This window comes from Dromaius novaehollandiae, chromosome 8 (genome assembly GCF_036370855.1).
Source record: "Dromaius novaehollandiae isolate bDroNov1 chromosome 8, bDroNov1.hap1, whole genome shotgun sequence".
Lineage (NCBI taxonomy): Eukaryota > Metazoa > Chordata > Aves > Casuariiformes > Dromaiidae > Dromaius > Dromaius novaehollandiae.
The window spans coordinates 41116589-41143047 of NC_088105.1; the positions used below are offsets into that span (position 1 = coordinate 41116589).

Below are 26459 nucleotides of genomic sequence, written 5' to 3' on the forward strand. Positions count from 1 at the left end.
GTAGAAAAACAGCAGTTTAAAGCTTTTTGCAGCCAATGAAAGAAAACCTTCAAGATGTGCCAAATAAGCTTACACAATAAGACATATTAATAGGTCTCGTCTCAAAATGCTTCTTATAATTCTTTATAAGAACACCAGTAGCTATTGAACTGACAATGACCAGAAACAAAATCTTTCAAAACTACAGAAGCAGTATCTCTCATCTCCAAATACTTTGGTTTTATTAACCAGAAGGTGGCAAAAGATGATTTTTTCCTGCTTTTAAATCTCAAAAAGAAATCCCAACTTTAAAGGAATTGGTCACTGAACTGCACAAATAATGAGGAGAAGGTTCTCCGCACTTACAGGAGAAAATACTGTCAAAAGCTTGCCCGGCATTTTAGACTGGTTCCAGGTGTTCAACCAGTGACTTATTCCAGCTCACTGGTTTGATTTTAAAAGCATCAGAAGGAAGAGTTATTTTTCTAAACATAATAATCTTTTAAAGTCTAAGAAACTGAGGCCCTAATAAAGCTATGAAGTATAATCCCCTCCATATTTTAGAAGTAATTACAGAGTTAAAAAATATATACGCAAGTTCTTTAAAAAAAAACCACACACATTTTTTCTTATCTTAATGATGTTGTATTACATAGCTGGGAAGGAACGGGCCCACATTGATCAGACAAGGCAAAGAAGTGTGATTTCATGAAAACTTAAACAGATCCTTGCTACAGCCCCCACGGCGCATACACCCAGCTCCCTCCCATGCAGCAGCACTATCAGGCTAGAGAGCTAGTCTGGATCGCCAACAAAGCAGCTAGTTTTAAAAACAGATTTGCTCCCTGAACCAATCCATCAGATGATCACATGAACACTAGTCCCAGGCCCAAGAAAAGGTAGACAGGGTGCAGCCAGAGAAAGAGCTAGAGAAGCCCCAGTTTAACCAGTTAAAGCTACCAAGAACTATAACCTAACTATGAATAAATAATTTATTTTCCAAAGAAAGGGATTTTTCCATAACGTAAAAAAAAAGGAAAAAAAAAAGAAAAAAAAAAAAAAGCAATCACACCTACAATTGTTCTTTTGTTAAGGGGCTGATTAGTCTGACATTGTTTTGCAGATTTCTTTTGCAGGGTTTTTTTTCCTCTCCATATTTTATCTTCTTCCAGGCACTACCTGAGAGTGAATCCCAGTAAGACAGCTTCTTCTATGGTTCCAGCACCTACAGTTTTGCCATTAAGTTTCAACTACTGTGATTTCAAGGCCAAAAGGTATTTTCCATCTGCATTTATCAAATCCTAGCAAAAGATTATCTCATAATAATCGATGCAAGTTAGGGCAACTATTTCAGTCCAATGAACAAACTCAAATTGCAGAAGAATTAAAATTGTTCAGAAGGTGACAAAGCCTCAATAAATAACCATCAGTCTCTTTGGCAACTGTTACCTGATGGAGAATGTTTGTGTAAAAGTTGTCTTAAGTGTGAGCATTTTTTCAAACAAGCTCCTCACAGGAAAACTTAGTAAATGAAATTATTGATCCCCAAGTACTTCATCCTGCAGTTTAGGACCACCTAATTATTCCTACCTTCAAGATGTGCTCCTCTATCACCTCACAGTACATACAGATACTTTTACTAACAGTTAACATATGGTGCTAAATAAAGAGTAATTTTAAAAGAAATATGGACACAGGGAAGTTAGACAGACCACAGCCAGCATGTAAGAAATGACACAAAGTGACTTACTTAGGTCATTGTCCATCTTGAATGCAATGTCCAGCTGCATGATGAAAAGCATGAACTGGAACCAGGGGCTCATCTCCTTGCTAGGAAGAGGAATGTGAACAGCAAACACGATATCATTGGCTTCTATCTGCCTGCTCACTGCTTCATCGAAGTCTTTGATCTTCTCACAGGGGTTAGATCCCCAGGGCATTAGCCACTTGGTTTTGTGGTGGTTTTTTCTTACATCAATGCACTTCACTGACGTGTAAGGAACAGCTGTAGTGGGACTGGGAGCTGAAAACGAAAAAAAAAAAAAAATTTAATCTTTGAGTATCTTATACAACAATTTCCCCACCAAAATACGCAGTTCCCCATTCAGTTATTTGGAGGCAATCTTAAATTTAACGTCAAATGATTTTTCCTTCACAACTCCTTCATCTTGCAGTTAAGTATTTAAGTTTATTACATCTACAGACATATTACTGATTTTGCAGTGAGATCAAATTAAGATTAGCTGAAACAGTGGGAATGCACTGACTCAGTCTCAAATACCTCAGTTATACCAAAATTACACTGAAAATTATTGGCATTTTTTCCTGCGTCTATACCCTTCCAGTTTACTCACTCAGGCAAGTCCATATATAAAGCACGTACCCATATCACTAATCCTAGCCTTTGAAATTCTGCAGAGCAGGGAAAGGCTTACTCCAGTTATTTGAACCAAGTATGGGTTGGGTCACCTACCTGGGCAAGAAGGTTCTTCTTACTGGCGAATCATACAGTTCTTTTTAAAGCAGGCTGAAAGTCCAAAGCTACCACACCTTCTGGAAAGCATCGAGGAAGCAAAAAGCTCCCAGAACGAAAACCGAGTACTGCTGCTGCATTTTTAAACTCATTTTCATGCCCACAAGTGATCTGGTTTGGAGGGTGCAGAGTAAAACGGTTGGGTCCCCTCTATGTAATAACTGTAATCAACTACCATTACCTCCATGCCACCTTTCACAGGCCAACACAAGCCTCTCCACAGGGCTCATTAGCCTCAGCTCAGTGTGACACTAACACAGTGTCCATGTCAGGGCTGGCTTAAATCTGGCTGACAGAGCCCATGCTGAGCGAGTCCGTATCTGCCTGCCAGCTCCCACCACGGCACATCACAGACGAGCACAGCTACCACGTGCCTAAGGTATCCGCTGTACAGAGCCCTGATCTCTTCCCAGAAAGAAAGCGATCTGGATCCCGAAATAGCTCAAGTCAGTCAGGTAAGTAAAACATCTTCCAAAAACCAAGCTAAATGCAAGAAGGCTATTGGATGAGGTTATCACCCCCGGCACCATCTCTAACGGGCAGTTTTCCTGCAATTTTGCCTTTGTTGCTAGAGGGAGCAGTGGCCAACCACCGCTGTTTTGAACAACAACAAGCATTTTGCCACTTCTCTCATCCTACTCCTCACCGTGCGGGTCCTAACCTATGTCACACAACTGCAGAGAGCACCAATATAAGCGATGCAAGTTAATCTGAACCCTTGGTTGGGGGACACAGCAGGAACACTCCGCATCTAACCCATCCCAGTGCCATCACTGACACCTCCTCTCTGCAAACTACTTCTCAGAGCTCTCCCTCCCAGGCACCTTACTGTATGTGTCTTGTGCCAGCGATGGTCTCATGTCTCAGCCCCACAAAAGTTTCCCTATGTGAAAAACATCAGGAAAGTTGACCACCTTCATAATGCTCCAAAGTTCTTTGCTCACTGACTTCTGTTAATTGAAAAGAGGAATTTTGCATTAAGGCATTTGTTCTTTTGCTCTAAGTCAGCTGTGAACTAATGACTGTTAAAAACAAAAGTTTGCATTCCCTTTTCCCTAGCCACAATCTTTTAAGCTATCTGGAGAAAAGAAGCTGGATAGACACCTTAACTCTGAAAAATGAGCTGGCAAAAATTTATATTACCCCTTTTCAAAAATCCCCCCCCCCCAGCATCAGGCTCTTTAACAGGTTTCATGGCTGTGCACAAGATACCCATTTTCATTTTATCATGATAATATAATATCGTAAATCAGAGAATTAAAGCTATGGAGGATTACACTGCTTTGGCTTTATATCAATGAGGAAACAGTCAGAAACTCCTAAGTAAAAACAGGGATATTAGCAGAAAGAAATGCAGTCAACCCTGAGCCAGTCTTTCAGTACTGAACTTCAGCACAAAACAGAACACCTGCAAGTCTTTCTAGGAGAAAGGAAAAGCTTTTAAAAACCTCAAATATGTTTTCTAACATAGCTCTGTCATGCCAAGAATTCTTATGAAAACAGTTCTGCCCCGTTTCTAATATCATCTGGGAAATAAATATTTTAATACTACACATATGCCTCGCCGAACTCGTAAGCCATGAAGACGAGCAGAGCTGGAGCTCTCTCAGCTCTCGATCTAGATCTAGCCACCACCGTTCAGGGGCTTCTCCGCATGCCAAGTCAAGCGACCAGACGCTCAGCAACAATTTTCCTGTCCCTTATGGAGCTTTTTTTTTTTTTTTTGGGGGGGGGGGGGTCAGAAGTATTATTTTTCACAACAGCCAGCTCAACATATTTTAATGTCTAATGGATTTAATGTCTAATTTTAATGTCCAATACACTTTGCTGCAATTAAAATAGAACTGTCCCATTTTCTGAAATATCATCAGTAAGCTACCATTAGACATGCTGTAATTAATTTCTTCCAGCTCCCCAGATTTTGGAAATCAGAAGGAGTAGGTTAAACCTTTGTTTTAAGCTGTTAAAGCCTTTATTTTTTTATTTTTGTTTGCACTGGAATTTGAAGAATTAAAAGTTATGTAAGGCAAGTTTTATGTGAAGTTACAGTTATTAAAACAAAAACCACTGTCCCATCTTTTGGGTGTGTGTGAAAATATGGTTGTTACCACTCAAAACAATCTAATTTAATCTAATGACTCAAAATGCTCTAATTCAAATGATAAGCATTTAAATATTTCCACGCTGAAGCAGCAGTAGGATACAGAATAACAGAAGCCTGAGCGTCAAAGCCCGCGCGGGGGAAGCCTGGCTGGTCACACCAAGTCTGAAAGGAGCAGCCGGGCTCCGGGCTCCTCCGGCAGTCAGTCTATTTTCACATCGTCACCACTGTCGCTCTGACAGATGGCCAGAGACTTCCTGAACAGATCACAGCCCACCAAAAAACACCGGCAGCAAGTAATTATACCCCACGTACAAAATTCAACAATTTCAATGAGGAAAACAAAACAAAACACCCCCCCAGCCGCAGCCCGGCACCGGCAGCATCCTGCTCAAGCCAGCTCATGGTTTGTGGCCCCCTGCGACACGTAGTCGTCGCGGCCGGGGACATCCACGCACACTACACCCAAATGATTCAGACCGTCTCCCTGGTAATCCGGCCGCAGCATCACAACAGCGCAGCTGTATCCTCGGCAGGATCCCAGCCAGGGCTCCGCAGAGCGTCCCGCTGCTCTTTACTCACCCACCACCTCCGCAGGCACGTCTCAGCCAGGTGTGCGAGCGCCCAGGCACCGTGCGAGCCAGGAGAAAGCTATTAAAAGGCAGCTGCTTATAAACTATGTTTTGGTTTTTTAATTCGATGATAGCACTAGTTTTCTTGTAGCTGAAGAGCAGCAGTTACAAAGTCGTCAAGGAAGGGCTAAGAGAAGACTCATCTGCTGGAGCAGGAGTCCTCCCAGACGCCTCATACCTGCTCCTGACAATCACCCACCACCTCAGCGTATCACAGACACGGAGCACTGCTGCACCTCAACCGTCCATGGCATCCAGCGAGCCCTGGGGAACCACTGAAAACTCCTCTAGTCCAGCAGCTCCAGAAAACTACGACTTATCAATAAGCCAAAAGGAAACGGAGCAAAATCAAGCATTCAAAAACAAAACAAACCAGAAATGTGACTGCACGTCCATGGTCACAGAATGCTTTGATGGACTCTAAGTGCATTAAAACCCCAGTCACACAGTACTACAATCCTGTATGATGGCACGATGCAGCATCTAGCAACCAACACTAAAACTGCAGCTAAAAGAGTATTTTGAATATTGCTGAGAAATAAGCTAGATGTTCTAGACAAGCTCTCAGAGCTTTCTAACTTTGAAAGATCTTTGTGCGATATAAAAGTAGGCATTTCTGAATTAACATTAGTTTTCTCTGTAGAAATAACAATGTCTCTTGTTTTGATGCAACTCATTATAGCCATAAATATATGTTTTCATCACTGACAGATTATGATTTTAAATACTTGGCATGCTAACTCAAGCATTCCCTCTGCCAAAGTTACAGCCTTGAGGAGCAGGAGACAATTACTATATATATTTCTTGTCAGGAACTGCACACCAAACAAACGTCGGCACTTGGCTTACATTACTTGTTTGGCTCCATTCCCAATAAATTCGACTGAGTGTTGAACCAAGTGGAAAAAAAGTGCTTTGTGAAACTGCAGCCAAGTCAACTAACAGTATTACAAAGTGCTATGCAAAACAAAGCTAGCATCAAGGGATTTCAGCTAAAAAGTGGTGCCAAGCAGGCTGCTTTCAACCCTTCAGTCTGTGGGCTGGCATATCATGTAATATGTAAAACTGAACCATTTATGTCAGCCTGTAAATAATTAAACAGCATTTTTTTTGCATAACACAGTGGAGAAGTCTCAGCCCATGGTCTAAATCTGCTTGCCATGATGAGAAATAATGCAGCAGTTATGGTTTAGATCAGCTAGCAGAAGCAACCAAGCAGGGCTTTTATCAGGAAATGTTTCACAGAAACTTTTCCAACACCGAGCTTTCCACCAGGCAATTTAAACAGGAAATACTTCTCCAATACCTTGTTTAGCATCACCAGACTTAGCTGTGTTGGGAGCCCTTTTACGAAGGTTCTCTGGCTCCAACAAATGCCAACAGACACTGCGCTGAGACCACTTGCTCCAAGTTGTGTAACTACTGTAGTGCTGAATGCAGAAACTATAGCCAGCAAGCTGTAGAGGCAAGGGTTTCAGGGCTGCTCACACCGTTGGCAGATACTGCCTGCCCCCTACAAAGCAAAAAGGCTTCCTACAGACAAGGTTAGAAATATGATTATTCACCAAAAATGCTTCAGGAGCGACAGGCATGTTCTCCAAGGACTGATATGCCTGCACTGGTGGGGAAGAAGGCAGGCCAGGGGGAAGGAAAGGGGAGCATCACTCCAAGGCCCTCCTTAGCACTGATGGGAAAAGTGAGCATTAAGTCTTTCCAGAAAGGACCAGGCAAGCACACACATGAAGACAAAACCAGGAGAGTCTCAGCAGCCTGTCTTTTGTAGCTCACTGCTTTTCATGCTAGTTTGGGAAGCAAACATTGTTTACCATCTCCAAAGCTTGTTTGCATATATATTATAAACACATTTGTCTTAAAGGTATGCAGTGACTGGCTAAAACAGTCTAGCCATATGTTGCTGAGGAACAAGGAAGACAGTCTGTTTCATCTCTCCAGGAAGATACTTCAGAGATGTCTTGCTCACTGCAAAAGCCCCAAGGATATCACGAATTACACAGGGTTGGCCAGACTGTGCTATTTCCTGCCAAAGAACCACAGCTCCTTTTGATATTTTTAGTCTTTACTCCAAGTAGATCCAGGTATCTTCATCAATACGTTCACCATTTCCTGTGTAATATTTCTGATGAACTTTAAAAGCCAAGTTTTATTTGAGCTAATGTCTCACATATAGCGACAGATTGAAGTAATTCTTGCACATAATTTCCAGTGAGGCTCGTCTCACTTTTCACATTCAAAATTCTCTTTAGCCATTGGCTCAAGCAAATATCCAAGCTATAGCTCTACTCAAGCTACATCCACAGAAGATAGCAGCACTTAAAAGGAATAGAGGCGTTTAGTGCTGGACTGCAGGGGGAGAGCAGGGCACATCAAAATTTGAATTATTTTCAGCTTTGAATGAACTGAAACTACTGTTTCATGTTGAATTGGTGACTGTGTTCCACCTGAAACTAAGAGACAGTGTTACAGAGTAACTCCAAATAAGAGAAGTTGAAGGAGACATCTCAGAATATCTTGTATCTCCTGACAGGAACATTCAGACAGCAAAGATATTAATTCAGCAAAAGATTTCATAATTTGGTTTCTCAGTACTTGGGCAACCATCCTCATTGCCAATGTACACAGAATTATTCCTCGATATCTCAGCTGGAATTGGAATTCTTTCACTCCACATCAGCAAAAAGCAAAAACAATTGGATGGCTATAGCATTTTGGAGCTAGCCAACACTGTTTCCATCTCTGTGTTCTCTTTAATAAAATACAACAGTATTTGCTTAAGAAATTGAGAGCATCCTATCCAAAGTATCTAGCAATTTGGTAAAGAAGGAAATACTCTCAAGGGACATGAGATAGGGCAGTTCCAGGCCTTTCCTGAACAGATCAGCTGTCTTAATTTCTTGAGCACTGGGTTAGATCTTGGTTACCATCATTCTCACAGCAGCTCTTAGAAATCCTCAGAATGGGAAGTCTGAAATCAGTTCATGATGAATGAAACACCATGGCCATATAAATGAAACAAAAGGACCGTTTTTTCATTTTGGCAAAAGCTTTACTTCAGACCTAACCCTCCAGTTATGGTTGCTTAAAAAGGAAAATAAACCCCACCACCACCCCAGACAATAAGAGTCCGATCAGTTAAACACAAAATCCTAATCTTGATCTTTGTTAGTGTGATTTTTTTTAAAGCAAAAACTAAAGCTTCATATTACAGAATTATAGCTCCTTAGACAGTATATTAAAAAGTAATCATTTCAAAGACAATATTGTTTCATGCTAAGGAATCAGAGTAATCGGGTGGGAAGGGACCTCAGGAGGTCTCTAATCCAGTCTCCTGCTCACAACAGGGTCATCTAGGAGATCAGACCAGGTTGCTCAGGGCGTTATCCCATTGTGCCTTGAAACCGATGTACTGCTCCTGGGATGCAGGTATGTTGTTGATCTTGCTGATTCCTCTTCCCCATTTTTAGCACTCTGCATACCAGTTAAATATTAAGTCACTGTATAGCAGTCATAGCTGAGTTTAGATGAGATAGAGATTACGGGATAATGCGCGTGTACCAAAGTTACGATGAGTGTATATTCCAGTTCTTCAGATTTCTGGTCCCTACTTTGGTCTATCCTCTGAACACGCACAGCCCCTGCCCCATCTCGCATGGTCACACTTCATTCTGCACATCATGTTATGCTGTTTCTACAACCAAGTCTTACCATGCTGCATACTCTTAAACCAGACTGAAAGAGACATTGAAAACTTACGCTCTCCCCTGCAAGGCTGAAGCCTGCCTATGCCAAGAAGCAATCGCATCCAGTATCCACCTAGCTGGTACCTGCACTGAGAGCGTCTGCGAGGGAGCACTCAGCAGGGCTCAGCACGCCCTCCAGCACAATTCACTTTTCAACTCAGAAAAGCCACAGCTGTTTTTCTATAGCTCCCAGCTCTCCCACGTGCTGTGTCCCAGACCTTGCTCTTCACCCACTCACACGTGGATGTTTCTAGGCTTCTCCATTCAGCCTCCTCCCTTCTTCTATCAGGTGCGTTGACAGCCGCCTCCAGGCTGCCCTTACAGAAAGCTTGAGAACCCAGACTTTGATTGAGGCAGAACACAAGAACGAGAGTAAGTGACAGTAGAGAAAGGAGACCTTTTGGTGGCCATAAACCTATAATGAGCCTTAAAGTGTGCAAGAAACAACATTCCACCTTCAAATTTTTAAGGGAAAAAACAAAGTTATAGCTAATAAGTCTTTGAGAGGGAGAGAACAAAATAAAGGATGAACATTAGGATTATTTCTGCTGTGAAGTATGTTAGTTACAGTACGTCACAGGATGAGAGAGAGAAAGAATGAATTTAACAGAAAACTCTTGTTTTGACAACCTCCAAAGCCATTGTAGTCCACAAGCCATCGTGTAAGTAAAGCTAAGATCAGGAAAAAAGCTTGAAACGGGATCACATCTTTCTCAAGTTCAGTAGTCCTCAGACCACTTTTTACAGCCTAGAGCTGTAGAATTTTTTTTTTTTTTTTTGGTCTGGCCAGAACACCAGGTAGTAATCGTAGTGCACCTCAGACAACGGACAAATACAAACAACCAATTTGTCTTTTTTTCATATCTGGACTCAAATCGCAAAGATGCTAGCAAACAATACTGATCAGCCACATAACTCATTTTCAAATTTGAAGTCCCCAACTCAAACCTTGATGCTAGTTAAGATTGTAATCGTTTAACGCATCTCTAATACAGCAGTAAGTATCTTTCATTTATTTTTAACTAAACCGTCCTTGAAGCAATCTACCTTCATTAAATGTAGGCATCCATTTCCCCTTTTGCCAAGAATAAAAACAGAAAACAAGATACCCACTGTAAGGGACTCATCTCAGGAACTATTCTTCAATGGGGGGAAAAAAATGTTTTTCCTTATTTAGACTAAACTCTTTAGGTTTTTTTTTAAAAAAGACAGATCTACTATGGAATAAGTGAGCTCAATTAATTGGTGCATTTTACAATATTATGTATAAATTTCTATTGAAAGAGTCACCATTACTCAATATATTAATTCAAATTTAAGATCCACTTAGTTTACTAAACTGCTATAATAAACCCTCAAGTAATTCCTTTCTTCCCCCCTATTCCATATTCCTGTAAACAAGACATTCAGCCCAATTATAACAACATCCACTCTCTTACTACAAGAATATTTACCTCTGATATATATTTTTGTACCTTCTCATCTAGAGCACCTACAGCATTTCAAATTAACTACTGACCCTTGCTCTCACACTATAAACAAGCCCTTTAGAAAATCTCAATTGCATTGTGTCTACATTGATTAAAGCTTGAATCCTAGTGACCTCATGTGGTGTTAACTTCTCCCATGCACCAAGAGCATTCTGCTTTTCTACTCAATTACCCCCTTCTGTGCAGGGCCATCACTACCCAACGAGCACACACAATGCACTTCTGCTTCATTACACTAACCAACAGCAGGGTAGGAATAAACAAGCTAATTTATCATCGGACAGACCAAGGTTTTCCAATTAGAATACCGAGAACCTGAATAACATACTATACATATATAGTTACCGCAACATGAAAGTTATGATCTTTTCTACCTCTGTCTTTCCTGACCTTGATGCTGCAGTCTAATATAATGTTCATGACAGTGACCACTAATGCCATCTTTACATTACTATTTTTTGTTAGTTACTGTTTCACAAGCCCATGTGAAAGTCTTTTTGTGAACACTAACAGCAGCCTTTATATACAGAACTGCTGTTCACATAATTTTTTTTGCGCAGCGGGGTGGGATTAGATGATCTCCAGAGGTCCCTTCCAACCTCAACCATTCTGTGATTCTGTGAAATAGTGGCCACACTCTGCTAAAAAGCCCACTCACCTTGTGAAAGGTGCTCCTCTTCTATATTATCATTTGGCTTTGAGCTTTAAATCCAGATCACAGCCCTGTCTTGCCAAAGATTGTATAAAAATGTAGCAGGACTCCAGCCCTGGTTAGGCACCAATCAGATACAATAGACAAGAAAAGAGAAGGAGAAAAAGGCAGGTTTATCATATGGCTCACAACTGGATAGCAAGTCAGAAGCAGAGCCATAAACACCTAAAAAACCCCCAAACAGTCCCAACTTCTGGTACAGCACCTTACCCATCTAGCTTTGTGGCTAGAAGCACAAGAGGTATCCTGCAACATTTTATTGCCTTTTATTCTGCTTTTACTGAAACTGTAACTACATTTCTTCCAAAGAAAGCACAAATAAGGCTTGTAATTGGAAAAGCATTTTTCTTCCTTGTAAAGGCGGCACTATTTTCATAAAATGGGCACCATTTCATCAATATGTACAATGGGATTTCACAGACATATTACTGTGGCTAAACACTCACTCAGTCGTTTCCCTCTTTTCCAGTAGATTTCTCAGTCTTTCTGGTCTCAGACCATAAAAATGAATTTGCCAAAAACCAAGCAGACCCCCCCCCCCCCCAGCTTGCCTTCTACTTCCGAGGCAGAGAACAGCCAAGGACTTGTTATGCGCATACCCCTTTCTGCGAGGACTTATTATGCGCATACCCCTTTCTGTGACAGGGCCAGCTCAGGCAGTACTTATTTTTTCCTCCTCCTTCGCACAGCATTAAGATTCCTGACCCAGTTCTCTGTATGGCTCAATGAAAGATAATACTCGGTGGCATAAACAGCAGTTCACGTTTCTGCCAAACTAAAAACTATGGTCTGAATGCACAGAGGTGGGAACGAGCGGCCAGGATTCAGAGGTCACTAAAGCAGTGCTACAGCCAACAGAACACTCTTCCTGTTGGTTTTTATAAATTATTATGCTTTTTTTAGTTTTCTATAACCATGCAATAGCTAGAGATAAATTTGGGGGGGTTGCTTTATGTGTGGGGGTTTTTAGTTTTTAAATTTGCTCTTGAATGGTACATTATGCAACTTTGAAAGAAGTTGTCCAGAAGTTGTCTGTGCAGCACAGCCACTTTAAAGCAACACGAACTGAAGATTTTCTTTCAGAAGCAAATTCTCGAAGAGCCACAGTAGTAGCTATGCCAAGAACCTTTACAAATGAAAGCGTAGTTGGGATCCCTGCTGTGGAAACAGAGAAGTCAAAGAACCTTGTAAGGCTGCTGACGTAGAACACACATCAAAGTGCTTCTGGGGAATGATCTTGTTTTCACAGATAAGGGATTATTCCCATCAGCCACAGGCAAGACTCAAAGCAAGACAATCTTTCGAGGCAGTGGAGTACAAGTATACGTGTCAGGAGAACTAACTGAATGACCTCCACGATACATATACGTACTCAGTAGTAGGGACAAATATAAATGAAGCAAGCGGTAGCAGCACGAGCTCCATAAATGCAAAAAATATACATTAAAAATATTTTACTTAAAAGAAAAAGGTAAAACTGATTTACTAATTGCCACAAAGACATTTTGATCTTCTTCCAAGTCTTCCCTTGTCAATTTTCTACTCAGATCAAATGCATTTCCTGCTACATCCAGCCAAGATATTAAATCCCTGGAAACAGAGGTCTAAAATAGCAATGGTGACCCAACATCATCCAGTGCTGCTTTTAAAGAGAAGCTTTTCTTTTGAGTGACAGTCTGAAATTCTACAAGTCGCACACTATAGATAACAAGATACTTTGAAACTGCCAATACTCAAATATGTAAAGAATTTCATCTGCATTTGAATACAAGGGATTAGATCCTCTTAGAGTGAATATATTAGCCCATGTATTTCACACATGCCAGAGCTAGCACTAAGGAAATCCTGGAGCAGATGTATTATACCTTCTCTCTTCAAAGGGATACTAAGGCTAACATGAAAGAGTTATAACTTGACTTCAAAGACTATAAATGTTATTTACTAAAGAAAAGACTTCCTGTTTAAATCTTTATCCCTTGCAAAGCGCAGAGAGGCAACACGACCACCACTTGATCAGTGTTCAGATCTAGTTTAAAAAACAAATCTATTTATCTAGTTGTATAACAAAAAATAAAAGCAGGGCACAAGGAGTTTTTACTTTATGCAGACTATGAAGCACAAGATTTCCCTGATGTAGATCTCCCAAGGTAACTGCAGTTTGAAAGTGATGCAATGGCAAGAAGAGCAAGAATATTACCTCATAGGATTTACAGTCTTTACTGCCTGTTCCTCAGACTCCCAAGCATGGAAGTTTCTGCCTGGGAACTGTCAATTTCTGGCACATTTGCCCATTCAGCTACAGTTACAACCCTTAAAAAGAAAAATTGAGTAGACCTAAACTAAATAGACATGACCTTTCATGTCTGCTTTTTCATCAGCTCCCAGTGCTTCTGCCAAGATTGCAGCACTAAAGGAATTTGTCTATACAGGAGTCTATTGGCATTCATGTCCACAGTACCGCATGGACCTATTCAGCACAACTTGCCCATCTTTTGGAGAGGCTAGCAATGAAAGAAAGTCAGGCATATAAAAAAATGGTCTTTGTCCTAGAATTCACAGACATTCCTATTTAGGAGTCTGCATCCGTGTACCTTATAATCCAGAGCATTTCTCCTCAGGAGATCAATTCAGTCCTAAGAAGGTAATGAAATCTGAGGAAAGAAAATTAAATCCTGGAAACTCACTGCTCAGCAGCCAAATCAGACATTTAGATAATGAGCTGGAATTGTTGATAGCTGCTCAGCCATTTAAACACATGACTCATTATCTCTCCGGGTAAGGCATACAAGTACAAGTTCTATTTCCTCCAGTCAAAACAATTCAGGGTTTTTTTCAGCCTTAAGCCAATGCAAGGAAGCAGTGAGCCTTCACACTCTCAGATGCATCCCTCTCTTCCCAGGAGACTTATGTGCCAAAATAAAAAAACTCCAATTCTCCAATCAGTTAAATTAATAAAATGTATGGTTGGATATTGGACTTTCAGCACTAAGCTGTATGCCTGCTCTGACTTTTATCTTCACTATAGAAAGATCCTCTTGAATTCAAGTCATCTCATTTGAATTGTAAAGATAATCTGCAAATTGTCATGAGGTGTCTTTGTAGTCTGTAAGTAAGCAATTCACATAAAACTCTTCTTGGACAACTTTGCAATACCTCTTAATTTAAGGGAAACAAAAATATGGTTTTGCAATGGACATACTGATGTCCAGAGCTGTTGCCTGCTTTCCTCCCAGCCCTTCATTTCAGCCTGCTTATCTTCCCAACAAGCTTGGTCCTTACAGTAGTACTAGGAAAAAATGGTGGTAAGAAGCACATCATATTACTTTAATCATGTAAAGCAGTGGTAAAGCCAAAGGGAAAGTGGGACAATCTCTTAACTCCAGACCACTACAATAGAGCAAACCATTCAGTGGAGCACAAGGCTAGCAGAGCCGGGCACCCCAGCTTTATACATCTGCCGCTTTGCACTGCCCAGGGAGCAATGCAGAGCCCACCCAGACGCACAAAACACTGCCCGAGTACCAGCAGCACCTATGAGGCTCAGAGCTCACTAGTAGCCTATGGGACCTGCAGAGCTATAGGGCATTATATGAAGTGCCTGTCACTTTGGGATTTAAGACTAACACAAATAAAATTTCCTGTTATCTCCATGATTTCTAAACATATTTGAGCAGGAAAGGCACAGTTTTGAGTTTCTTTTTAAGAAAAAGAAATACTGCATGATTTCCCTTGCATCCTGAAATTTTTTTACTTTTAAGGGATAACACCATCAACAGCTTTCCACATAGTCTACCAAGGAACACATTTGTAAACAAAAGCTTTTGTTAAATAGTTAAATGGCAACGCAAAGCCCCCACTTCAGTTATCAAGTCAGATTTCTATACACACAAAATTTCCAATGCACCTGGCTGGGAGTGAGAAGGAGAAGACACGAGGTGCCCTAGCCCATCCTTGGCACCACGACAGCAGTTGTGACATGACCTCTGCTAAAATGCTCTGGTCAAAACTTTCAGTACAAGCTGGGTCAGATGCCTTGGCTGGTCCAGCTGTGAGCTGAATACGAGGCCTTCACGAGCTAATCTGACTCCGCATCCTGGCTAGCACAACTCAAAACCTGTATAAACATGGAGGTACCCCTGAGGACAGCCAAAATGTGAGATACCTGACTAAACCCACCTACTACATTAAAAAGGCAAAATATACATATGCATAGCATGCAAGGACTCCTGGGACTGCTGGCACAATTGTAAATTGGCTTTATTTATAACAAACGTTTTAATATTGCCTTGGATGCCATCAGAAAGCATTCCTGGTTGAGCAAAATCACGCTCTCTCATAATATATATATGACACTGTTATACCAGGAAAGTGAAAGTAGGGTTTCATTATGACTGATTTCAGGAATTGTTTTTATCTAGTATTCATACAACCTAACTGCGCATCTAACGCATTATCCAGAAGTGGACATATTTACAACAGAGCAGAGACATCAGAAATTCTGCAGGGTGGTTTCAAGTAGCGACGCAGCCCCACTCATCGGGGCCAACATTTCTTTGCAGTAGTATGACAACAAAGAAACACCTTTTTGATGTGTTTTCTCACTCCTCAGCTTTGCAAAGCTCCTAAAGACTTCCACAGGAACTTCACTCTACTAAGGAATGAATCTGGTAAGCACACATTTCATTTTTTGTCAACATACAGTTCTAAGCAAAATCCATGAGTGATGATAAAAGTCCTGCTTCCAAATAAAAGAGCAGGCTACCGGAAAGTTGTAAGCCTTGTTAGAATTCAGACATGTCTAAAACCAGACAGAATCAGCACAACTTCAGCAAAATGAAGTTTTGCTGCAACTGTTGTATCAGATACCAATGCATTGCATTTGTGTATTCTGGACCTGAAAAAGTAATCTGTTAAAATAGAGCACTTAGTCATTGTTTTGAAATATGACCTAACTCACTGCTAAAGGAAAGGGTGTTTTAGCTTTGTAGCTGGGTTCCAGTTGTGTACGTATTTTAGTTTGTCTAGACCTGAATAAACTAAAATAACTAGATTCCAGGTGTTTGTGTGGTGCACTGGATCAAACCAGACCAGGAACACTATTTCAGTGACATCTCGGCTCTCATCCCACCTTGTAGTACAATGCTCTGGAGAGCAGCATTCTCCTGTCATTACCGTCAGAGCTCTGCACAGTTTGACTACGTACAGCACTGTTTCCCCCCACCCCTTTTCAGGCGCTTGGTAGAAGAACGCCTGCCACAGATCCATTTTTCATCAGATTCCCCTCAGAAAGCGCCACATGCTATGAACTCACTCAAAGGGTCTGTCCCGGACCCGGCGCAGGCCCCGGGATGAGCCGCGCGCCCCCGGCTCGGCTGGGCCTCGCAGGCGGAAGCAGAGGAGGACACCAGCGAGGCGGCTCCCGCTGCCGCTCTGCCTGCGGAGGCCCAGCACACCATACAGCTGCTCGCGCTGCGCTCCGCCAGATGTTGGGAGCCACACCACACCCAGCGTACAAGAACCTGCAATTGTTGTAAGTTAGCAGGCACCATATACGCTTAGCTGCCGGCTCTGCAGGCAGGCGACTAGAACCTGTTTCTGCCCAGACAATGCCCGAGTGTGGGGGGAGCCTGTTAACTCTTCGCATGCATCAGACAGTGAGGAAGACAGACGTTGGTTTGGGTGACTGATTACTGCAGTTTTACCTGCTACAAGATTAGGAGTGGGGTTTCCCAGCAGCTGGGGAGAGTTTCCCCACATTACCCCCCCGGACTTGCCCTCAGATAGCAGCTGCTATTCAACCACTAATATTAAGCTAACCTCAGTTTGCGCAATGTGCTTAGACTCAGCACTGAATCTCTGTCTTCATCGCGACAGGAACCCCCCAGCCAGACCAGGCCTTGCCTGCCAGACCTGCACGCAGCTTTTCCACGCTGACACTCAGCGAGGCAGGACCCTCCCTCGGGCACCCGGAGCAGCGCGGCGGCAGGGACGCCAGAGCGAAGACTGGGCCGACAGGAGCCCCCTCCTTTCACCTCTAGAGCCCCATAAACCTGAATATAAATATGCCTGTTTATCACACCTGGCCCAAGATAAAACAGAAACACTGCTTTCTGATCAAGGCATTCTTTCTAAAAGACTTAAGCAAGTTGCTCGTAATAAACTTACAAATGAAAAGCTACAGGAAATGCACTTTAAGATACTAGATGTGCCCTCGTGAACACTGACTCCAGCTTCTCCGCACAGTGCAGGCCAAGGAATTTTATCTAATGAATCAGCGTCTGGTTCAGTAACTAGTGCTTGAACTAGCTTTAAAAAAACCCTAACGCACACATGCAAAAGAAAAAAGGCAGCCAACCCTCACAGCCTTCAGTGTTGGTCAGGCCCATTTTGTGTGGTTCAGGCCCACAAGACTAGAAAAACTGAGTTTCAATCTAATATTCGTCTCAGATCTCCTATATGATTGACCAAAAGCGAGGAACAGGAGCAACAGAATGAGGAAAGCTTACGTCTTTGAAGATTATATTTAGCAGTATTTACATGGTATTTAAGACTGACAATTGTAGAGAGCATTACAAATGCAAAGCATTACTGGGCATCAGAAGCAGTCTGCCTTCTGCAGCATGGGTGCAGAAATTCCTTCTATGTCTCTAAAATAAAGATTGCCAACTTTATTCCCAAAGTAAAAACTGTAACAAATATTACCAATGGCCTTTCAGGGAAAGGTAACTTCCATCACCCACCTGCAGTTACAGCTGTTACTGAAAACAGTCGCCAGGTATCAGAGTCAGACCACCACAGGACGAGCACCCATGCAGAAGGGGTGAGTAAGGAGTTGGGCGAGCCTGGGGCGAGCCGGTCCGTGCGCCAGAGCCGCCTCCGGAGCAAGAACAAGACCGATCCGATCAGAAAAGCCCTCCACAGCGCAGGACCCCGCTGCTTGGTGGCAGCCGGTTAAGAGCTCCGTCGTGGAAATCACCAAAGTACATACATACACACACACGTACATGTATGTATGTGCGTGTCGATTACTACAAGGAGGTGATACACTCCTCCGCGAAGTGTAACTCAGCTGCTTTCTACCAGAGAGAATTCCTCAGGAGTGCCCCAACATCGGGATCTCCTCCATCTTCCTCCCTCAATCCCCATTTCCTTGCCCAAACAAAAATCACAACCGGAGACAGGCGGAGAGCAAACACCGCCCGAGAGCGGGTTGCCAGAGGTTACACCGCACGCCAGCGCCGGCGCGGAGGTTTTGTAACGCTCCCTGCGAGCTAACAAACAGAAACAAGGGTGGGATTCAAAGTTTGGACGGGAAGGGGCCGGGGGCGAGGCGCTGGGCTGCCCGGCACCCCCGGGAGGGCGGCGGGCGCCGCGGCTCCGCTCCCAGCCCGGGAGCCAGGCGGCGGCGCGGCGCGGGCGCCCGCAGCCCCCGACGGCCGGGCCCGGCGGCCGTCCCCGCGGCCTCCCGGCGCCCCCGGGGGAAGCGGCAGCAGCGGCGAACAGCCCCGCAGAGCCGCGGGTCTCCCCGGGGCGCCCGGGCAGAGGGCTCCCGCGGGCAGCGCGGCCACAGCAGCCGAACTCGCCCGGCGAGAGGCGGCCCCGGCCCCCGCTGCGGCCCGGCTGCGATGCGAGCGGCGGAGGCTGCGCGGGGAGAAACCGCGAACCACCGCAGACCGGAGACAATAAAACATTCCCGTCCTCCTCTGGAGGGGCTCCCGCTACCCCCCTTTCTGTCGTTATTACAGAAAGCGATGGGGTTTCCTCCCGCAGCCGATTCGGAGCCCGAGGAACAGGGAGGGGGCGAAGGTAAGAAAAGAGGGAAGAATTAAAAAAAAAAAAAAAAAAAAAAAAGCCAACTTTGCAGTGCGAGGCTTCCTTGCGCGATCAGTCGCCATGCTGAAGATTTTCCCCCTTCCTCTTTCTTCAAGTGCATACTGAAACCAGGCCAAAAAACTTTTCTCTGCCCCTTCTTTTCTTGTAGGCACTAGAGGGAAATGTGCACAAAGAGGCCCGTGGAGCCGTGTTTTCCCAACTACAATAGCAGGGCTAATTAGATCATAGAAGCAAGTCAGTGATACTGTAACAAGTAGCTAAACAAGAAGAAAGAGGGAAGGAGAAAGAGAAAGTTTGCACCTTCAACACTTACCAATCAGACCTCCCACCAGAAAGGCGATGACTTGGAAAATCAGCAAGATCCCTCCAACAATGCACAGCTTTTTAGTGCTCATGTTCTCTATAATTGCCCCAGCCATTTTTGCTGAGATTGCTCCCCCCGCTTTTTGCTTCTGCCGCAAACTTCAGGCTCCGAAAGCGCCGCAGGGATGGGAAGGAGGCAGGCTCAGCACTGATTGCCCAGGCAAGCCCGGATCTGGCTCCCCCTCTGCCGAGAGCCGTGATTGTGGCCGGGGCTCGGCTGCATGTGGCTGCTTTAAAGGAGCAGGGAAGCGGATCACATGATACCCTCCTCCTCCTCCTCCTCCCCCTCGCCGCTCCATTCAGTGCGGCGGCAGCTCGCGGGGCTGGGCCGGCCGCGCCGGGCGAGCCCCGGCCCCGGGGCAGGCGAGCAGCGCGGCCCGGCCCCGGCGCGAGCCTGGCCCCGCTTCTCCCCACCGGCGCGGCGAGCCTCGCCTCGCCTCGCCTCGCCCCGCCCGGCGGCGGCGGGGATGGGCGCGGGCACGGCCCCGGCCCCGGCCCGGGGCGCGGCAGCCGCCGCTCGCCCGCCCGCCCGCAGGTAGAAGCGAGGGAGGGGGCTGCCAGGGAGGGGGCTGCCGGGGCGGGGGGGGGGGGGGGGGGCACACACGCAGCCCCCCCCCCCCGCTGACAAGGCTGCGCGCTGCGGAGGAGCGCAGGCGAGGCGCGCGGGGGGGCGGCAGTCACACGGGAAAGGACGGCGAGAAGGGGGCAGCGACGAGAGAGGCGGCAGGGACGCGGGAGCGGGCGCCGGCGCCCCGCACCCCGGGCACGCACAGCTATTCCTCTCCCCTGAACCGCGCTGCGGCATTCCCGCAGACGGCTTTCTGTCCCGGCAGCGAACAGGCACTGCTTTATCCTCCTCTCAACCTTACTGTCACTAATCTCGTTAACTCCCACTAAGCATTCTTCTTCTTTTTCTGAGTTTTGTTTCCCCTCATTCGTCTCTGAATTTTAGACAAACCAACGTTTCGGCAATGTGTTCTGCAACACAGATGCTGCGTACCGGCACCGCTGCGGGGAAGCTGTCTGCTTGCTGGTCCTGGCCAGTCTGTTTGCTCACACATTCCCACGGACGACCTGCAACGAGTTCATACCCCCGCCATCTTCTGTGTTTTTAGCATTAGCGCCTTTCAGTCATTTCTGGGACACCGCAAGGATCGATGCTATGCTGCCCTGCGTAGCCTCCTTATACTGAATACAGAATATTGTCACGTACAACTAAAACTGGACGGGGAGTAGCTGCAAACGCCCCTTGAGAGCAAACAAGCCACGAAAGGAAACAACGGGGGACAGAAATACAGGCAGGAAACGTCACCATGAGAGATGGCTCAAATATTCAGAGGCACGAAACAAATAATAATCTGAAACTAGTGTTCAGTGAAAAGAAAAAAGTTCAGAAGAAACAACAGCAAAAAGACCAACAGAAATCATGCAGAGCAAAACTGCTATATGTTGGCAATGCAATATGGTAGCCGTGTCTCCGAACCACCAGGCTTAAGGGAACACGGAGACAGTACCAGTGCCCGTAGTTACATTGCCTAGCACAACGAGAACCTTATGCATTACAATCATACAGGTAGCAGAAACAGCAAATGCTTCAGTATCAGAAAAATGAATTAAAAAAATCAAGGAACGGTAGAGAAACGGAGGATGCAGGGTTTGCCTTGTAAGGAAAGATCATGGGAATACATTCTCCAGACCTTGACCACACAACGCATAGTCAACACAAGGAGATACGCATACACACGGCATGCGCCAGATGTTTTGTCGCTGGATGTTTCGGAAGAGGTCCTTTTCGGGAAGAGGGAAAGCATGTGCCCCTGCCTAGGATCAGGCCTCAGTCGCTGCAGCTAACTTACACTCTCTGCACCCTTTCGCAACCCAGAAAGGACCGCAGCTTGGTAATTCATGTCCGCAGCTCTGTAATTCATGTCTTCTCTCAGTAACTAGGCAAATTCCACACCTGAATTTACAACCTAGCACTCCAGGTTCATTATATTCAAAACAGCACTTACGTGTCAGACCCCCAGGCTGCCACTAGGGCCCGAGACGACCGCAGAGATGTAAAGCTAACACTGGAGGCCAACCAATGACATTGATGAGGTATTTTGGATCGCATGCTAAAATGTGATACTGCTACCAAGATGCAGGATACAAGAGAGTCCATTTGAAAAGGACTGCACAAGTGATCCCACACGATTACGCTGGTCTTCAAGCGCTAGACAGCACTAAGTCTTTGGCCACCAAAGTCACTCTTGAAAAGTAAGTGAATCAAGCTGCTGTGCTGTTGTTTTTCACATCTGTGATCTTTTCCTGATCTGCAGAGCTAAGAAAAGGGATTCTTCTCTTCCTCCTCACATTAGGCTAATATAAATTGGAATATAAAAGTTAGGGATAACTCTAGATAGTTTGTGACAGTGGGACAGTCCAAACTTCTAGAATATATGAGGTTTAACTGTTTTTTAGCTTATTGTTATCTTTACTTTTACATTATGACTTAAAAATAACTCTTCATGAACAGATCCCTTGTACCTGTAATGAACCCACTAGAATCATTCACACAGAAGTGCTTGCAAGATCAAAGCCTGTTAGTAGCTTTTTGCCAAGACAATACTTTAAATTGAAATTTCAAAAAAAAAAAAAAATCCACAGAGAACAATTGCTATTAAAGAGGCTTATTTTGAAATATCTAATCTAATACTAATTTTTAGGATGTTTAACATTTAATTTTGATTTTATGAGTGACTTTTGCTATTTTCTCTGCTTGAAACAAAACTTTTGAATTACAGGGGTTCCCTTACTTGCAGTCTGTAAGACTACAAGAAAGCCTTACAGGTCCAGGCTACCCCTCAAGCTCCCCCAGCTATCCAGATACAAGGACCGACACGCCTGAGCATCTTTTGGAGCCCATCCTTTACAGCGACTGCATGGCTGGATCTACCTGCTCGTAAAGCCTTCATCTCCGCGCGGTGCCATGCAGGCGCAGGCCGTCCCGTCCCCACCTCGGCACAGCGCCCAGCTCCCCACGCGCGCTCGGAGCCCGGCCCCGGGCACCACAAACAGGGGCAGCATTTCAGCAGGGCAGATGCAGCGCTCACGCCGCGGCACAAAGTCAGGCCCTGGAGAGAGCAGCTGCGGGAGCAGGCGCAGCACGAGGCACCACGCACTGCAGTGCTGGAGCCCTCTTTCCTCCCGGTAAAACCAGTCTGGCTTAATGACTTTACAGATGTTACACAGTGCGTTCTTCCGCTAAGTGCTGCATTTATTCCAATCAATTTTTTGGGAGATAAAATGTAGGAGGTCAGGCTAAGATCCCACTATAACCAAAAAGTTCTTTGTAAGTAATAAGGAAAAAAAAAGGAAAAAGAAGCAACGACAATGAAAAATAATACTTTGCATTTTTAGAGTACTTTCTACCACATTCCTACATCTTCAATACCACAAAACCTAGAGACCTCCATCACATATGCCTTGTGGCACTTGTCCAAAGTGGGTACACAGCAATACCATAGTGAGCTGGGACCTGTCTTTTGCAGAGAAGTGACCATGCCCAAAATCTCACAAAAGCAAAACTGACCTAAAGTTTGTTAAAATGTAAATCTCTGGCCATCACTTTTCCTTTTCAGCTATTTACAAATCAGAATTTCTGTCTCTGTAAAGTCTCCAAAACCAGTCACCTGGGAACTCATGTCCTTGCTGCTTATTAATTTTTTCCGGACTGCCTTAGGCTGTTTTGAAAGCCTCAGCTATTAAAATACCTATCTTGCAATCAGCTCCAGGCAGGAGTAGGAGTCTTTCCACACAAAACACTTTGCAGCATTGGGCCTATGGCCTGGACTTTCAAAGGATTTTAGCTGCCTAAAGAGGCAGATAAGGGCGTAGGGGGATTTTCAAAAGCTCCTAATTTTTGGTGCTACATGTCTATTAATTTTTGCTAATTCAGTAAGTTACTGCAAAACTTTTGGAAAGCTGTCTCTGGATGCTCAGTTTGCACAGAGATCAAACTCTCTGAAAGTTTCAACATTTTCTACTTTTTCATGTTTTCATCTCCTTTGGGCAGTTATTAGAAATCATTGGAAAAAATGCTAGCTTCAAAGGTAGTTTTCAAACACATACCTGTAAAAGAAAGACATATACCACAAACACAACATAAAGGCTTGACAGAGAAATATCTATGGCCTGGAGTACGAGGTAAAATGACATGACCATAGTGATGATTTCTATCTTTAAAAAGCTAAAAAAAAAAAAAAAAAAAAAAAAAACCAAAATCATTTGGACTTACGTTGCTGCATGTAAGTCTAGTACTGAACTTCTTTGCACTTGCTTTACAAAGGCAAGTCTCTTAATACCAGTAGCACTGTTGTTTATACCAGCACAATAGTGGACTCTGACCCCAAACGTAAAATATCAAGTAACAGTAGACAAAAAGCTGATTAAATTACGGTCATCTACAACCAGATACATACTTCTGAACTCTTGCCTGTACTTGTCTACTGTATTTACAATACAGTATACAACACAACAACAACAGACCTATGGAGATTAAAGTCTGTCTCCCAGAAACGTTATGGAAGCTAGCTAGCTGACTGCACGTTTGGCTCTGGTCTCCAGTTTGTAGGCTATATTTTTTCCGTGGGGGTACTGGCGTTGTCTGATGCCATGACTGCAGCTTCTTGTTTTGTTTGGAATACACCAAGCACATTATGGAATACACCTAACACATTACAATCTTGTTCCTTGTAATAAATTATGTGGAGTTTGCTGTTATGGGGGAAAGATGATGTAGACATGTAAAAACACTACTTAGCATTAGTGCTGACTACTTTCAGAGTTAATTAAATGTTTTTGTTGCCTTTACAAATACTGATAACATGGAAAATTTTCTCATAGAACAGGAAAAGGGCGTTTTGTGTTACTTCCAGTGCACAGAAAGTGGGATTTTTTTTCTCTGTGTAAGATAATCCTTTTCTATGGTTTGTAAAGCTACTCAAAGATAAAATTTAGTGCAGCATCCAACCCCTAAAAAGGGTTCAGATCAGTGAGTAGACAGAGATCTACAACTTGCAACTGCCCATTACAGTTAGGATTAGGAAGAAAGAAATTGTCAGATATGCAATGTTTCAGCTTAAGCAAACCCTACTCTATAGTGTGAGTATCTTGAGCATTTCCAAGCCCCACTGCAGTGTGGAGGAGCTAGCAGGCAGTTCGATAGAACTGCTGGAAAGTCCCTGAAGGACCTTGAACGACGAGAAGAGAGAAAGAAGGGTGTTTGCACAAGGCGAAAATGGGGAAGTAAGAAGCAGAGAAAGACAAAGTCAGTGTCCTACTAATCCAGCCCATGTGCCGCGTGTCCCTGTAGCTTAACCCAATTGTAGGCTAGAGCTAGACGTACGGACAATGATCTTTAGCAAATCACAAGTAAGAAAGATTACGTATGAAAAATCTGTATGGGTATAAGTATACGTGTAAAACCTCAATAAAGGGTCTTCTGATTCACCCGCATCAGGAGTCCGTGCCTTAACTCTCCGTCACTGCAGTTCAAAGCTAAACATTCATCCACTTAATACGAATGAGGAATTAACTTCCCAGGAATACATTTTACAGATAAATGATAAAAAATAAAGTAAATCACTGTTTCCTGAAATAAATGTTTTGGGTTTTTTATGAGAAGCTTTATATTAAGAGTGAACTGGAAAACACACTGAAAATTCAGGTAAACACCAAATGCTTTTACAACAATCTGACAAAAAAGTATTGTAATACATATATTCCAGATCTATCTTCCATTTTGTGAAATACTCTGCTCTTTCCTGATCTGGGAGAAGGCCCTACACCATTCAAAGCCCTGCAAATGTGTTTGCAGAGTAAACACAAATCAGCAAGTGCCACAGAACTTCGGGTACGAGGAAGCAAGTCTTTCACAGCCTGATTTATGGGGGTGTACATAACATTAATTAGGACCAAGTCTACACTACAGAGTTTTTCAGCACACCTTAGTCAGTTAGGAACATGAAAAAAATGTCACGCTCACTAGCTGACAGAGCTGTAGCAGCAAAATGGACAGTTTTTGTCAGCTTGGTGTGTGCCATTTAGGGAAATGGTATCACTAGCTTGGCAAGAAAACACCTAGGTATATGATGCATTTCCATGAGGGACTCTGCCAACACAGTCTCAGCACCAAAGATTCTTCTGTTTTAGGCAACACCTAAACTGAGATGTCAATACCATCTCATTCGACTATTTTTGTAACTCATCACAGTTATCTCACTCCTGACTTGACTACAGTTACCCTTCATTCATGTCCCAAGTTTACACAGACACAGGTCAGGCATGCTAGAGAAACAAAACCTAACGGATGCACTGTATTTCTTGCTATTCCTCCTCTGTAAGCTGCAGAGAGGGAATGCAGCCATTTTTTGTTCTACTGTTTCTCTATTTGAGCACCAGGCAGTTGTGTACCTAATTTCTAAGCTCTATTTTTCTCTAGCTCTGGGAATTTACAGTTAGATCCATGCTTACAGCTAGATCCACACCTAGGCTCAGATTTTTTTTGCATAACATCTTTTACATTAAATGCCATCTAGCCTGCTAGATCTCAGGTCCTATGACTGGAGGAAGTCTTCCGTGTCCTTCAGTCCTTCAACTGTGTAACTCAAAGCTCCATCTCTGCCAGGCATTGTGGACTCCTGGTATAAGTTCTTTGATGACAATATGTCAAGAAAAAAAGGAACACAAACTTAGCAAAGGAACTGTCTAGCCACCATGATTTTAAGATTAAACCACAAATATCTGAGAACACCGAAAGACCTATACAGTACAACTCCACAGGCTTGTTCTTGCCCACTAAATATGTAGGAAACTTGTCAATACTTAGTACCGGGTGGGTGGTTGTATCCATCTCCTTTAAGACCTTTAGAGCAACTATCTTCACTGACTATCCCTCTGTCAAATGCTCCACCCTATCCTTCCTCACCAATTCCTGCTTGCTTCAGCTTAACTATGTAAGAAAAGCCATTATTCACTGGGTGTGGACCAGCACTTTGAAAAACATTCAAAGAGAA

General features: G+C 43.8%; 1 protein-coding gene and 1 long non-coding RNA gene across 3 annotated transcripts in view; one reads left to right on the plus strand and one right to left on the minus strand.

Moving 5' to 3' along the window:
* WLS (Wnt ligand secretion mediator) overlaps nucleotides 1-19681 on the minus strand; it is a 40080-nt gene extending 20399 nt beyond the window's left edge. For both annotated transcript variants that reach the window (XM_026098474.2, XM_026098473.2), the window contains exons 1-2: nucleotides 19352-19681; nucleotides 1730-2002 (exon numbers count right to left, since the gene is read on the minus strand). In XM_026098474.2, coding sequence (XP_025954259.1) covers nucleotides 1730-2002; nucleotides 19352-19457 — 379 coding nt within the window. In that variant the 5' untranslated portion in view covers nucleotides 19458-19681. The remainder of the gene's footprint in view (nucleotides 1-1729; nucleotides 2003-19351) is intronic.
* On the plus strand, nucleotides 19676-24900 carry LOC112982238 (uncharacterized). The gene is made up of 3 exons (XR_010390299.1): nucleotides 19676-19936; nucleotides 20354-21660; nucleotides 22188-24900. It is a non-coding gene; the product is annotated as an uncharacterized LOC112982238 (long non-coding RNA).
* The last annotated feature ends 1559 nt before the right edge of the window (nucleotides 24901-26459 follow it).